This window comes from Coregonus lavaretus (genome assembly GCF_964263955.1).
Source record: "Coregonus lavaretus genome assembly, chromosome: 35".
Taxonomy (NCBI): domain Eukaryota; kingdom Metazoa; phylum Chordata; class Actinopteri; order Salmoniformes; family Salmonidae; genus Coregonus; species Coregonus lavaretus.
The window spans coordinates 19,081,285-19,095,466 of NC_140022.1; the positions used below are offsets into that span (position 1 = coordinate 19,081,285).

At 46.6% G+C, this 14,182-nt stretch overlaps 1 protein-coding gene across 1 annotated transcript in view; it reads right to left on the reverse strand.

Annotated features, from left to right (window-relative positions):
* The window catches only part of LOC311109568 (zinc finger protein 804A-like), a gene marked incomplete at both ends in the record, with an annotated part of 88,090 nt that extends 74,742 nt beyond the window's left edge, over positions 1 to 13,348 (reverse strand). The window contains one exon of the mRNA XM_084152488.1: positions 13,238 to 13,348. Within this exon, the coding sequence (XP_084008614.1) occupies positions 13,238 to 13,348 (111 nt within the window). The remainder of the gene's footprint in view (positions 1 to 13,237) is intronic.
* Between the last annotated feature and the right edge of the window lie 834 nt (positions 13,349 to 14,182).

The following is a 14,182-nucleotide window of genomic DNA, read 5'->3' on the forward strand; positions in this document are numbered from 1 at the left end:
AAAGGCTGTCTTCCATTCATCGCCCCCCCCCTAATGCGCACCAAGTTGTACGCGCTCCTGAGATCTAATTTAGTGAAGAAACGCGCCCGTGCAATGACTCCGTCATGGTCGCAATCAGCGGGAGTGGATAACTGTACTTCACCGTGATCTGATTGAGACTACGGTAATCAATGCACGGGCGTAACCCACCATCCTTTTTCTTCACAAAAAAGAAACTCGAGGACGCAGGGGAAGTGGAGGGCCGTATGTAGCCTTGTCTCAGAGATTCGTCTATGTAAGTCTCCATAGCTCTCTTCTCCTCCTGAGACAGAGGATACGCATGGCTCCGTGGGAGCGCAGCTCCTGCCTGGAGATCTATCGCACAATCTCCCTGCCTATGGGGAGGCAACTGCGTTGCCCTCGACTTACTGAACACCATAGCCAAATCCTCATACTCGGGGGGAATGTGCAATGCGGGCACCTGGTTTGGACTCTCCACCGAGGTAGCCCCTACGGAAACGCCTAAACATCGACCCACACACTGGTCAGACCACTCCATCAGAGCCCTCTCCTGCCACGAAATAGACGGGTTATGGGTACTCAACCAGGGCATGCCCATTACCACCGGATACGCAGGTGAGTCGATCAGAAATAGCTGGATCATCTCCTGATGACCCCCCTGCGCACACATCCTAAGTGGCGCCGTGACCTCCCTGATCAAGCCCGATCCCAACGGACGGCTATCTAGGGCATGAACGGGGAAGGGGACGTCAACAGGAAGAAGGGGAATCCCTAAATCTAAACAAAATTTCCTATCAACAAAATTCCCAGCCGCGCCTGAATCTACCAGCGCCTTATGCTGGGAATGAGGTGCTACCTGTGGAAAACGCACAGGTATACAGAAGTGCGCAACAGAGAGCTCTGGGTGAGTGGGGCGCCTACTCACCTGGAAGGACTCCCCAGTGCGGGGCCTGTCGTCTTCTCCCCTAGGAGGCCATCCCCAGCACCTAGCCGCGGTGTGTCCTCCCCGACCACAGTTGGTGCAGGAGATGGACCCCCTCGTATTCCGACCCCTCCTCTCTCTAGCGCCAGCACCCCCGAGCTCCATGGGGCTCGGCTCGGAGGCGCTGGAGGGTGAAATGGACGGACCTCCCTCGCAGGTAGCCAGCAGGGTGTCCAGCCTGATGGACATGTCGACTAACTGGTCGAAAGAGAGGCTGGTGTCCCGACAGGCCAGCTCCCGACGGACGTCCTCACGTAGACTACAGCGGTAGTGATCGATGAGGGCCCGCTCATTCCACCCTGCATCCGCCGCTAGAGTACGGAATTCCAACGCGAACTCCTGGGCACTCCTCTTCCCCTGCCGGAGGCAGAACAGACGCTCCCCCCGCCGCTTTCCCCTCCGGTGGATGGTCAAACACCGCCCTGAAGCGGCGGGAGAACTCAGCATATGTGATGGTGGTAGCGTCTATCCTCCTCCACTCGGCGTTGGCCCATTCTAACGCCTTGCCGGAAAGGCAGGAGATAAGGGCGGACACGCTCTCATGTCCCGAGGGCGCCGGGTGCACGGTGGCCAGGTAAAGCTCCACCTGGAGAAGGAAGCCCTGACACCCGGCAGCGGTCCCATCGTAGGCCCTCTGGAGCGAGAGTCGAACTCCTCTTGGTTCCGGAGCGCGAATGGGCTGACTTGCTGATGGTGATGGCAGGGACGGTGGCGTTGGGGGTGTCCCTCGGGTCACCCAGTGTTGGAGTGTGTTGATCACATCCTGCAGGGCGGTCCCGATCCGCAGGATCTGGTCATTCTGCTCCCGGACCCGATCCTCCAACATCTCCTGTGCTGCTGCGGCTCCTGCTGATTCCATTCAGATGGTGTGTGATTCTGTCAGTAGGTGCTGTAGGTGGGTGTGGTGTGGGAATCAGGCGCAGGACGCAGAATATAAGTCCAAAAGACTTTAGTAATGCACACACAAAAACACAATCCAACAGCCCGGAGGCGAGAAAATACGCACACAGGCGTAAACAAAAGGGCGCACAAAACATGTGCGAAAATACTCTCCTAAAATACAAAGGAGGCAAGCTACAATAGCGCACCGAAAAGTGTAGCGCACCAACACGACATCAAAAACAATCACACACAACACCTGACAAACACAACGAGAACTTATAGGACACTAATGACACTAAACGACAACAGGTGTACAATTCCAGACAAGACCAAACGAACATAGAAACATACAACGGTGGCAGCTAGTATTCCGGAGACGACGAACGCCGAAGCCTGCCCGAGCAAGGAAGAGAGGCAGCCTCGGCCGAAACCGTGACAATCACAGGTTTGGTTAATGCTGGAGACTCCACATGTATCCACAGAGTTGGGTAAATCTGCCTTTTCCTACCAGGCCCCTATCATGTGGAATAATCTCCAAGTAACGTTTCATTTGGATATGTTGTTGTCTCAGGGTCAGTTTAGGAGAAAGGCTAGGGATTAATACATTGAGACATGTGTTTGTTTTGTTTGTTTTGTTTGATTGTTTATTGTGCATAATATTAGCTATTTATTTATTTTGTGTTTGAAATTGTGTGCAATTTTATTTTCTGTATTGTTCCCAGGGTACATTTGCAAATGAGACCTAGATCTCAATGTGTTTTTCCCTGGTTAAATAAAAAATAAAAAAATGATGGTGTCAAAATTGATTACAAAGTGTAAATAGGATGAAAACAGAGATTTGCGAGATAATTATGAAAAAATATATATCACGGAATGAAGAGTTTTCCCTGGGTTGGGTTTGTTTCAATCCTTCCCACATGCCCACAAGTAATCATCAATTCGAAGCGCAGCTGAACGCGACAGATCCTTATTCCCATGGTCAATTTGGTTTGACATTCAATATCGCTATGGGGCTAGTTAGGGACCGTCAGTAAATTACACAATGTAAATGGGAGAATATTAAACAATTTCAATAGCTCCAAATTTCAATGACTTAAAAACCTCAAACCAACTATAAATTGTAGAAATTCATGTACAAATATTGAATGGATTTAATGAGACAACTAAAATGTGTGCAACATGAAAATATTCTCCAATTTACATTCTGTAATTTATTGTCGGTCCCTAACTAGCCCCGGAGATAGGCTATCCAAAGTCAAACCAAATTTGCCACGATTGCACACAAGCCGTCTTAAGCTTATTGGCGAAGAAGTTGGCTAGCACTAGCTAGCCTAGGCGACTTCAAGACAAGACCTGGTTAGACTGTTTCAAGTTATCAGAAAGGGTGTGTGACTGTAACTGTGTACTGTTTTGGCAGAGTGAATGTACAAACGCTTGCCACATGTGAACACACACACACACAACAGACACACACACACACACAACAGACACCCATTTTAAACTACACCCCCAAGACAACTCTCGTTTGGCTTTAGTCATGGCTACTGCGTTTCTTAATGAGCAAGTAAAATAACGTGGCCAAATCAGTAAGTTCTGCCCCCCTTTAATCAATTTATACTCCATTAGCTGAGCAATGGACAGGTTGCAGTCAGACTTCCTTCTCGCCAGTGTTTGTCTTTTGCGCGCTTTGGCTTTATACTCAAACCCAGAGGGCAACGTTTGGCACATGGTGACTTAAAGGGGATATCTGCAGTTTTGGACTTATAATTTAATGATGTTTCAACTGCTTATTGCCACTTTAATTACATAGGGCCTATTGCAACCATCGATGGTTTTGGAGGCGGCAGGCAGGGCACTCTCGCATCACCCCAGGTATCGAACACTCACACTCGTTCAGAGCCCTCTGCTGCGCACTGTAAAATACTTGTCTCCTTTCCTGAGCACATGGTAGTTCCCCAGTGTAAGGCTCTAGTCGATTCAGGCGCAGCTGGGAACTTTATGGACAGGGCATTCGCACACCGTATAGGTATTTAATTGATTCCCCTAACCATTCCACGCCCCATCAGAGCACTTGATAGTCGACCAATAGGGTCCGGGTTGGTTAAGGAAGTTACTGCACCAGTCACCATGATTACCCAGGAGACTCATTGTGAGTAGGTAACTTTTTCCATTATTGAGTCTCCTGCTTTCCCTGTGGTATTAGGTATAACTTGGCTATCATTCCACAACCTCACCTTCTCATGACCACAGAGGGTTCTCACGGGTGGTCGCGAGAGTGTCAGGGTAGGTGTCTAGGTGTTTCCGTTGGTACAACCATGATGGAAAGTCCAGACAGTACCTCCACCGTGCGCATTCCCTCTGAACACCTCGATCTGGCGCAAGCGTTCTCTAAAACACAGGCGACTAAATTACCACCTCATTGGGCGGGGGATTGCGCGATAAACCTCCGGGTAGACGCTGTACCTCCCAGGAGTCATATATACCCCCTGTCACAGGCTGAAACGGTGGCTATAAAAACATATGTCACAGAGTCCCTGCGCCAGGGGTATATACGTCCCTCCACTTCACCCGCCCCGCGAGTTTCTTCTTTGTGAAGAAGAAGGACAGAGGTCTGTGCCTGTGCATTGATTATCGACCACTGAACAGGGAGACGATAAGATTTAGTTATCCTCTCCCCCTCATTCCGTCAGTGATTGAATCAATGCATGGGGCGTGCTTCTTCGCTAAATTAGATCTCAGGAGTGCGTACAACCTGGTGCGTATCCGAGAGGGAGATGAGTGGAAGACAGCATTCAGCACAACCACGGGGCATTATGAATACCTGGTGATGCCCTATGGTTTGATGAATGCTCCCTCAGTTTTCCAGTCCTTTGTGAACGAGGTGTTTCGGGACATGCTTGGTCGTGGTGTAGTGGTCTACATCGATGTCATCCTGGTGTATTCCGCTACGCGCGCCGAGCATGTGTCCCTGGTTCGCAAGAGGTGGCCCGACTGTTGGAAAATGACTTTTATGCTAAGGCAGAGAAGTGTATGTTTTTCCAGCAGTCTGTCTCCTTCCTTGGATACCGCATTTCCACCTCAGGTGTGGAGATGGAGGGAGATCGCATTTCAGCCGTGCGTAATTGGCAGACTCCAACCACGGTTAAGGAGGTGCAGCGCTTCCTTGGCTTTGCCAACTACTATCAGAGGTTTATCCGGGGCTTTGGCATGGTCGCAGCTCCCATTACCTCCTTGTTGAAGGGTGGGCCGTCCCGGCTCTGCTGGTCTGCTGAGGCTGATTTGGCCTTCAGGAGATTGCGGGGTCTGTTCACCTCCGCCCCGGTACTGGCTCACCCCGATCCATCACTACCGTTCGTAGTGGAGGTGGATGCGTCCGAGGAAGGGATAGATACTGTCTCATCCCAACGCTCGGGCACACCACCCAAGCTCCGCCCCTGTGCCTTCTTTTCAAAGAAGCTCAGCTCGGCGGAGCATAACTACGGCGTTGGTGATCGGGAGCTGTTGGCTGTTGTCCGAGCTTTGATGGTGTGGAGGCATTGGCTCGAAGAGGCGAAACACCCTTTCCTCGTCTGGACAGACCACCTTAACCTGGAGTACATTCGGGCAGTGAGGAGGCTGAATCCTCGCCAGGCCAGGTGGGCCCTCTTCTTTACCCGGTTTGATTTCACATTCTTATACATTCCGGGTACAAAGAACGTGAAGGCAGACGCACTGTCTCGGCTCTATGACACAGAGGAGAGGCCCAGAGACAACACCCCCATGCTACCGGCCTCATACATTGTTGCACCGGTAGTATGGGCGATGGACGCGGATATAGCGCAGGTATTACGCACAGATCCATCTCCATCGCAGTGTCCAGCTGGGCTGCAGTACGTGCCTGTGCTTATCCGTGATCGTCTGATCTACTGAGCACACACGTCACCCTCCTCTGGTCATCCAGGTATCGGTCGTACAATGCGCTGCCTGACCTAGAAGTACTGTTGGCCTACCTTGGCTAAGGATGTGAGGGTGTATGTTTCCTCCTGCTCAGTGTGCGTCCAGAGTAAGGCACCTAGGCACCTCCCAGCGGGTAAGCTACAACCTCTACCAGTTCCACAACGACCATGGTCTCACCTTAGTATTGATTTTTTTTACTGATCTTCCCCTCTCTCAAGGTAACACCACTATCCTGGTCGTTGTGGATCCCTTTTCGAAGTCCTGCCGCCTCCTTCCTCTGCCCGGTCTCCCCTCGGCCCTACAAACTGCGGAGGCTCTTTTTACTCACGTCTTCCGGCACTACGGGGTACCAGAGGATATAGTGTCCGACCGAGGTCCCCAGTTCACATCTAGAGTCTGGAAGGCGTTCATGGAACGTCTGGGGGTCTCGGTTAGCCTGACCTCTGGATTTCACTTCGAGAATAATTGGCAGGTGGAAAGGGTGAATCAAGATGTGGGTAGGTTCCTGTGTACCTACTGTCAGGACCGGACGGAGGAGTGGTCGGTGTTCCTGCCATGGGCAGAGTACGCTCAGAACTCTCTCCGCCACTCCTCCGCTAACCTAACACCCTTCCAATGTGTTTTGGGTTACCAACTGGTCCTTGCACCATAGCATCAGAGCCAGACCGAGGCTCCTGCGGTGGATGACTGGTTTCAGCGCAGACTTGGGACGCTGCGTCATCAGAAGGCGAACGCTGACCGCCTCCGCAGGGAGGCCCCAGTTTTCGTACCCCTCTGCCTGCCCTGCCGAAATCTGAGCCCGCAGTTTTTGGGGCCATTTAAAGTCCTGGGAGGATAAACGAGGTTACATACAGGTTGTTACTCCCCCCAGATTACCGTATTAACCCCTCCTTTCATGTGTCTCTCCTCAGGCCAGTGGTAGCTAGTCCGCTCCATTAAAATTATAGACTGATAATTTCTTTGTCAGTGGGCAAACATACAAAATCAGCAGGGGATCAAATACTTTTTTCCCTCACTTTATATATATATATAATATGTGTGTATACATACAGACATATATACCCACATTAATTTACTCTGGTATACATTATATGTAGTGTTTTCAATAATACCACTACCGATCATGAGCTCCTTAATCCCAATGCATGATCCATTACACAAGGCCAAACATGTAGCATATCGTTTTCACTCTGGTGATACTGAGAGCTAAATAAAGGCTAGTCCCACCTCTAATGAAGGTAGATTTTCATTATGTGTGGAAGGAGAAGGAGAACTCCACCTGCTGCAGATTACCCAGAAAATGAAGGCGAGGACACTTGAATAATAAACCACTGCCAGTATAGACTTCAAACACTTCTCTCTGGAGAGGAGAGGAGTAGAGAGGGGAGTTCTCGCTCTCTTCAAAAAGTGTGAAGCTGAATGCGCTCCTCAAACTGAATCAAACACTGTGCGATCCTAGCTCATTAGTGTGGCCATCAGGGGCTCTGGAGCATGGGCATGATGGGGGAGAGAAAGAGAGAGAAGGCTAATTGACTTGTGCGGCAATGGTGGCTCGCTTGCCATCCTCCTACAATATTCCCAGGGTTTGACAGAGTTGTGAGATGTGTGAACGCCCACGCGCACCCCACACACTCCCAGAACGCTCCTTCAGTTTCCTCGGTAACGTGAAAGCATGTCAAGGCAGTGTTCCCCAGTATAGATACTTACAGTAGCTATACTTTGTGTTGCTCTAGACTGGAGGGAAAGCCAAAGCACACATTTATGTTGGGGTACTTCATCTTGGAGCTCCTAAATTTAGATTATACTATATTAGAGTTATGAAATCCTGTGTTGTATTCCTAAAAATGTTTCAGTCTGTTTTCTTCTGTTTGGTGCTTAATTAACACAACCCTGGAGTTGTAGAGAGAAATGAAAAAGTGTCTAAAATCACAGTTCCGTTTCCTCAACAAATTACAGTTCTAATCCCCTGACCATTGGATCCCCATAGGGTAACAGATGGAGGCTCTGTCATATCAGACGGTGAACAAGCATCATTCACACATACATGTAGCACTCTGTCCTCCTTGCTGCTAATTAATGGGGAGCAAATGTCAAGGGAGCAGCTGCTGTCATGAAAAGAAGCTCTGGCATAGTTTTTAGATTACAATTGGACTGAACCAGTGTGCAGTGGGCTATGACCAGTCACATGACCGGCAAAACCGGTGAGGGCGGAGCGCCCTGCTCAAACTGAACAGTAGCATGTGAAAATGGAATTTTAACTACAAATCACAGATGCTTGACATACATCACTTTGTTTTGAGCCAACTTCACCATCACTGTTCATAAAAAAGTTTACCGTATATACCGTATACCGGGGTATTTGGAAATAGCCACAGGATGTTTTTTCAATGCCGTCAATACTGTTGAAACCATTTCTTTTTTTCTATACATTTAAATATTTGTAGCTACCTTTTAAGTAAATACCTGCAGTAAACTTGTGCAATATGTTGTAAGATAAAGCAGGACGTGCAACTATAGTTTTCCTTCACAGAAAATACATTAATGCAACACATTCGGCAGAAAATAGCTTCATCAGATGACAACAGAAGTGCAACACGATTTGGCTGGCAGCCACACAAGTAAGCTAAATGAGCTTACAATGAAAAAGCAAGTAATTATTTTGCAAACACTATGCATGGCCATCACATTTCTGTTTATCATAGAAGGAATGTAGCTGGCTACATTTTCTAATGTTTTTCTCAAACATAATCTTGTATTTTACCTGAGAAAAGCAGGCTGGCTACACCTAGAAAAGTACTGGAGAAAAGTAGCTACACATCAGCCAGAGCGCTGTCTACTGATAGAATGCCAGTTCGTGAATTCTTATCAGAGTGGAGAAGTGCAACTGAAGCACAAAAGTTGTCTGATGCCGAGCAGAAATTATAATAAGAAGCATTTTAGATCAGCGTTTACAAAACACAGCAATATTTTTCTTATGCATTTTATCTCTTTTTTTTCTGCATGAAAAACAACGAATTCTGCATTAACACAACCCGTAAGTTTAACTTGCTAGTTATCTAAGTAAGTGGCTGAATTAATAAGGTTAATTAATAAGGTGACGCATCATATTGTGTTGGCTTTCCGCCGTGTTTGAGAAGTCAAAGTCCTTTGGATAAGTAAGATGTACAGCTGCCACTGCTATCTTTTGATTTCTCCTCTCAGTTCTCGCCCAACTGCTCCTCCCCCCATCTTCACCGAGCAGAGCAGGCAGGCCCATTGCCCTAGCAACTCCAGACTCCACACTGACACAGCATGTGTACACATGCTGCACAAGAGCCAGTAATGTTCATTTGCACAATGTCTCTCATTCACACTCGTTTGTAAATGTCCAAACTCACCCAAAATTAAATTCGGTAGCTCCTACCTTTATACAGTACCAGTCAAAAGTTTGGACACACCTCCTCATTCCAGGGTTTTCTTATTTTTTAAAACTATTTTCTACATTGTAGAATAATAGTGAAGACATCAAAACTATGAAATAACACATATGGAATCATGTAGTAACCAAAAAAGTGTTAAACAAATCAAAATATATTTTAGATTTTAGATTCTTCAAATAGCCACCCTTTGCCTTGATGACAGCTTTGCAAACTCTTGGCATTCTCTCAACCAGCTTCATGAGGTAGTCACCTGGAATGCATTTCAATTAACAGGTGTGCCTGTTAATTTGTGGAATTTATTTCCTTCTTAATGTGTTTGAGCCAATCAGTTGTGTTGTGACAAGGTAGGTGGGGTATACAGAAGATAGCCCTATTTGGACCAAGTCCATATTATGGCAAGAACAGCTCAAATAAGCGAAACGACAGTCCATCATTACTTTAAGACATGAAGGTCAGTCAATACGGAACATATCAAGAACTTTGAAAGTTTCTTCAAGTGCAGTCGCAAAAACCATCAAGCGCTATGATGAAAATGGCACTCATGAGGACCGCCACAGCAATGGAAGACCCAGATGGAAGCAATGGAAGACTCTGCTGCAGAGGATAAGTTCATTAGAGTTACCAGCCTCAGTAATTGCAGCCCAAATAAATGCTTCACAGAGTTCAAGTAACAGACACATCGCAACATCAACTGTTCAGTGGGGACTGTGTGAATCAGGCCTTCATGGTCGAATTGCTGAAAAGAAACCACCACTAAAGGACACCAATAAGAAGAAGAGACCTGCTTGGGCCAAGAAACACGAGCAATGGACACAAATTTGTCCTTTGGTCTGGAGTCCAAATTAGAGATTCTTGGTTCCAACCGCGGTGTCCTTGTGAGACACGGTGTGGGTGAACGGATGATCTCAGCATGTGTTTTTCCTACCGTAAAGCATGGAGGAGGAGGTGTTAGGGTGTGGGGGTGATTTGCTGGTGACACTGTCTGTGATTTATTTTATCTTTTAACCCTCCCGTTGTCCTAGGGTCAAAATGACCCGCCACTGTGTTGAACCAACTTTATTTAATTTTTATATTTTTTGGATCATTTGTGAGAAGGAGGCAGTGATACTTTCTTTAAAGTCTCACTGCCTCCTTCTCACAAATGATCCCAAAAATATAAAAATTAAATAAAGTTGGTTCAACACAGTGGCGGGTCATTTTGACCCTAGGACAACGGGAGGGTTAAATAAAGTAAATATACAAATCAATAATGTAGCCTCAGGCAGCCCTGGTACACCACTAAAGCAAAAACAGTCTAAGTCCTGTAGCCATTCTGAGATTGCGTTAAATGAATTACATTATTTGCAGAGATTGTACATTGAAAATGAGAGCTGTGTGAGGGAGCACAGGAACACAGTTCTCACGTCAGCTGCTAGATGCACATCAGCCACTCTCTGTGAGCACAGGCTCTGATAAGTGTTCACAAGCTCAGCAGTTACACTGCATAACATTTAATTTTCTGCAAATGATAACAGTTTGGGGCCTTTAAAGTGGTGCTGCACTGGGTTGCTGAGACTGATTTTTCCCTTAGAGCGCAAGGTGCACTGGTCTGATCTCAGCTACAATTAATTAATGTACCTGAATGTTTTTTAAGCTGTATTTATATATGGCTGGATCTGGATGGACTTGTGACCTGACCCCTCTTCACCCGACTAGCAATCATGTCACTAGCATGTCACTACTCAAATAATGTAGCGTACATGTAATATAATGTAGCATGAAATATAAGGTAAATACAAGGTAGGATCTTCAAATTAGGCCGTTAATTAAATAGCCTGGATAAAAGATTTATAAATTATCAGACCTCAGGATAAGACCCAGATACAGACAGTTCGAAGTAAGAAAGGTGTATTACAACAACAGGGGTAGGCAAGCAACATGTCAAGGGCAGGCAGAGGTCAGTAATCCAGAGCAGAGTCCGAAAGGTGCAGAACGGCAGGCAGGCTCAGGGTCAGGGCAGGCAGAATGGTCAAAACCGGGAAAACGAGAAAACAGGGACTAAAGAGAAAACAGGAATACAGGAAAACCACTGGTAGGCCTGACGAGACAAGACGAACTGGCAACAGACAAACAGAAAACACAGGTATATATGCACAGGGGAAAATGGGTGACACCTGCAGGATGGTGGAGACAAGCACAAGACAGGTGAAACAGATCAGGGTGTGACATAAATAAATAAATACATATCATTCACAGCTAGAACAACAAGTGAATGAGTCTCTTCCTATCAACAAGGGAAGTTATTGCTGTGCATATCTAAATACATCATCTAGTGAAGTGTAAGTGAGATGACTCTTAGCGAGTGTAGTATAGTGAGAGTAGCATAGCTCTAATTACAGGAGATCTCACTAAGTCTTACTGAGTGCCTCAGAATCAGACAGAGTCCTTATCCACCCCATTAAGGTGGCCTCTTAGCAGTCACATTGATTCCACATGTTTAGACTGAAACCACTGGCATATGGTAAATGTGGGATCCTTACTGATGATATGAACAAGGTGCGTACAAGTTTGTGTGTTATACACTTGGCAAGTGTGTTGACTGTAGTGAGAAATCAACTGTCATATAACATATAAACATTGTTTAAAATCAAATATCCATTGTACACTCATTTTCTGAACTCAATTGTCTGTGCCCCCAAGGCAAAAGCAGTGGGGAAATATATTTCAATGACACCACATGTAAAATAAGGAAGCTATATTAAAGTGACTTCGTGGTCCTCTGTAGCTCAGCTGGTAGAGCACGGCGCTTGTAACGCCAAGGTAGTGGGTTCGATCCCCGGGACCACCCATACACAAAAATGTATGCACGCATGACTGTAAGTCGCTTTGGATAAAAGTGTCTGCTAAATGGCATATTATATTATATTATATTATATTACTTCAATTAGAGACCAGACCTTTGTCTATACTGTAAATGACCTCTGATTGTTACCATGCCACCCAACACTCAGGGGATGTGACTAATCGCCCCTCTATTCAGTTCCCAACCTCATAATTATATCAAACAGAATGAGTTTCAGACTTCTAGAGATGCGTGCAGTTGGGATGACAGCGATCGAGCTGGATGGAGTGGGACCACTGAGGGAGGATTGGGTACCCCTTTGCTTTCCAGTTGACTGGAGACAATCTGTTGCTGTTTGATGGCGACGAGGCCCAACACTCCAGATGCATTAGTCTATTAAACCCTGGGAACAGGGTTCCTACTGAGCAGTGATCTCTCATAGCCTCACAGTGAGTGCATCAGTATTTCATCTGATATCATTTCCACTTCTTTAGAGCGGAAACTCCTCCGCCGGGAAAGTCCCCGGAGCGCCTGAGCAAGGTGTAAATATTGAGGAGAGAGAGAGAAAGAAATGGAACGAGGGAATGTGTACATTTTCATTAATGCTTTGAAAGCTTTCCAAGGCTTTTCCTTCCAGGAATCCACTAATTTACTGTAATTAAATTACACTTCATGGCTACCGCCTTATCATTGTTATCTGCATATTTTTCACCAAAATCAATAGACATTGCAGTTCTAATATATTATTCTGATCTTTTAATTCTAGAGCCCTAGTCAGAGGTCGGTATGGATAATATGTAATAATGTATAATGTTGTTTGTGATAAAGAGGTGGCCCATGGTTTGGACACAGGGAGGCTTCCTTTGAAGCTTTAAGTTCAAAGGACTGGTTGTGTGTGTGTGTGTGTGTGTGTGTGTGTGTGTGTGTGTGTGTGTGTGTGTGTGTGTGTGTGTGTGTGTGTGTGTGTGTGTGTGTGTGTGTGTATCATCTATTTTACAGAGCTGATATTCTGTTGGATCACACAGTCCCAGATCTTTAACGTTTTATCACTGTTGTAATTACTTATAGCCGACTTCCTCAGCAGACAATCAAACAGCACATCGTTTGATAAATTAATGCATATGGTACAAAATGCAACATTAGTTGAATGTTGCCTTTTGTCTTGTTCTGAGGTTTATGAGATGGTGCAGTACTTACCAAGTTCTTGCTTCCATTCTTGTTGAGGGGTCCCCGGAAAACTCCCTTGATGCTCCTGAAGTGTCCATTGCTGAGGTGTGTGGAGCTGATGACAATGTAGTAACAAGCCATCAGAGACCAGTGGCTTCCATGTGCAAAATGCACACTGTCTGGCCAAGCGAGAGAAAAAAAGTCAAGTAAAGTGTGCGGATGTAAACAACTTTACTAATAACGCATAGGACGTACTCAGTAAGGCGTGAGAGTCAGGGCTGTCCAGGCGCGGATGAGGAGGGTGGGGGGGCTTTTTCAGATTCTCTCCTTACAGCAAGGGGAGACTCTTTAAACTCTGCAGCCCATCAAAAGAGAAGGCTCAGACACTCTGGGCTTCTATGTTCCTCTCACACACTCTCACTCGCTCTCTCTTTATTGCTCTCTTCTCTCTCTCTCGTTCTCTACGGCAGCGTGCTCTCGTTCCCTCACTCATCTCTTGCTGAGGTGCTCATGCTCCGGCTCAGTCTGCAAGCATCTGCTGCGGAGAGGATGTTGCCACAAACCGTGGTGACAGGCATGCCGTTATACAGCATTTGGCGTTGCTGGTCTGCTGAGCTGAGCCAATGGCTGAGAGCCCTCTACTCTGATGGCCAGGGCTGGGAGGAGAAGTGGCTGTCGCACACTCTAGCTACCTCTCCTACATTCCCAGCTCAGCCTGTGCTTCCCGGCCAATCAGCGGCCATCTCTCTCTATCTCCCCCTCTCTCATTCACTTTAACACTCTCTCACTAACTCTCTCTCACTCTTACTCACTCTCTCTTTGTCTCTCTCGTTCTCTCTCTCTCTTTCACACATTCCCACTCTCCCCTTCTGTCATTCTATCCCACTAAAGAGCAGATCGACGGATTATTACATGAGTGGTTCATGATTGTAGGAATTCCTCCAACAATTAATGTTGTAGCCTCCTCATTTGTCT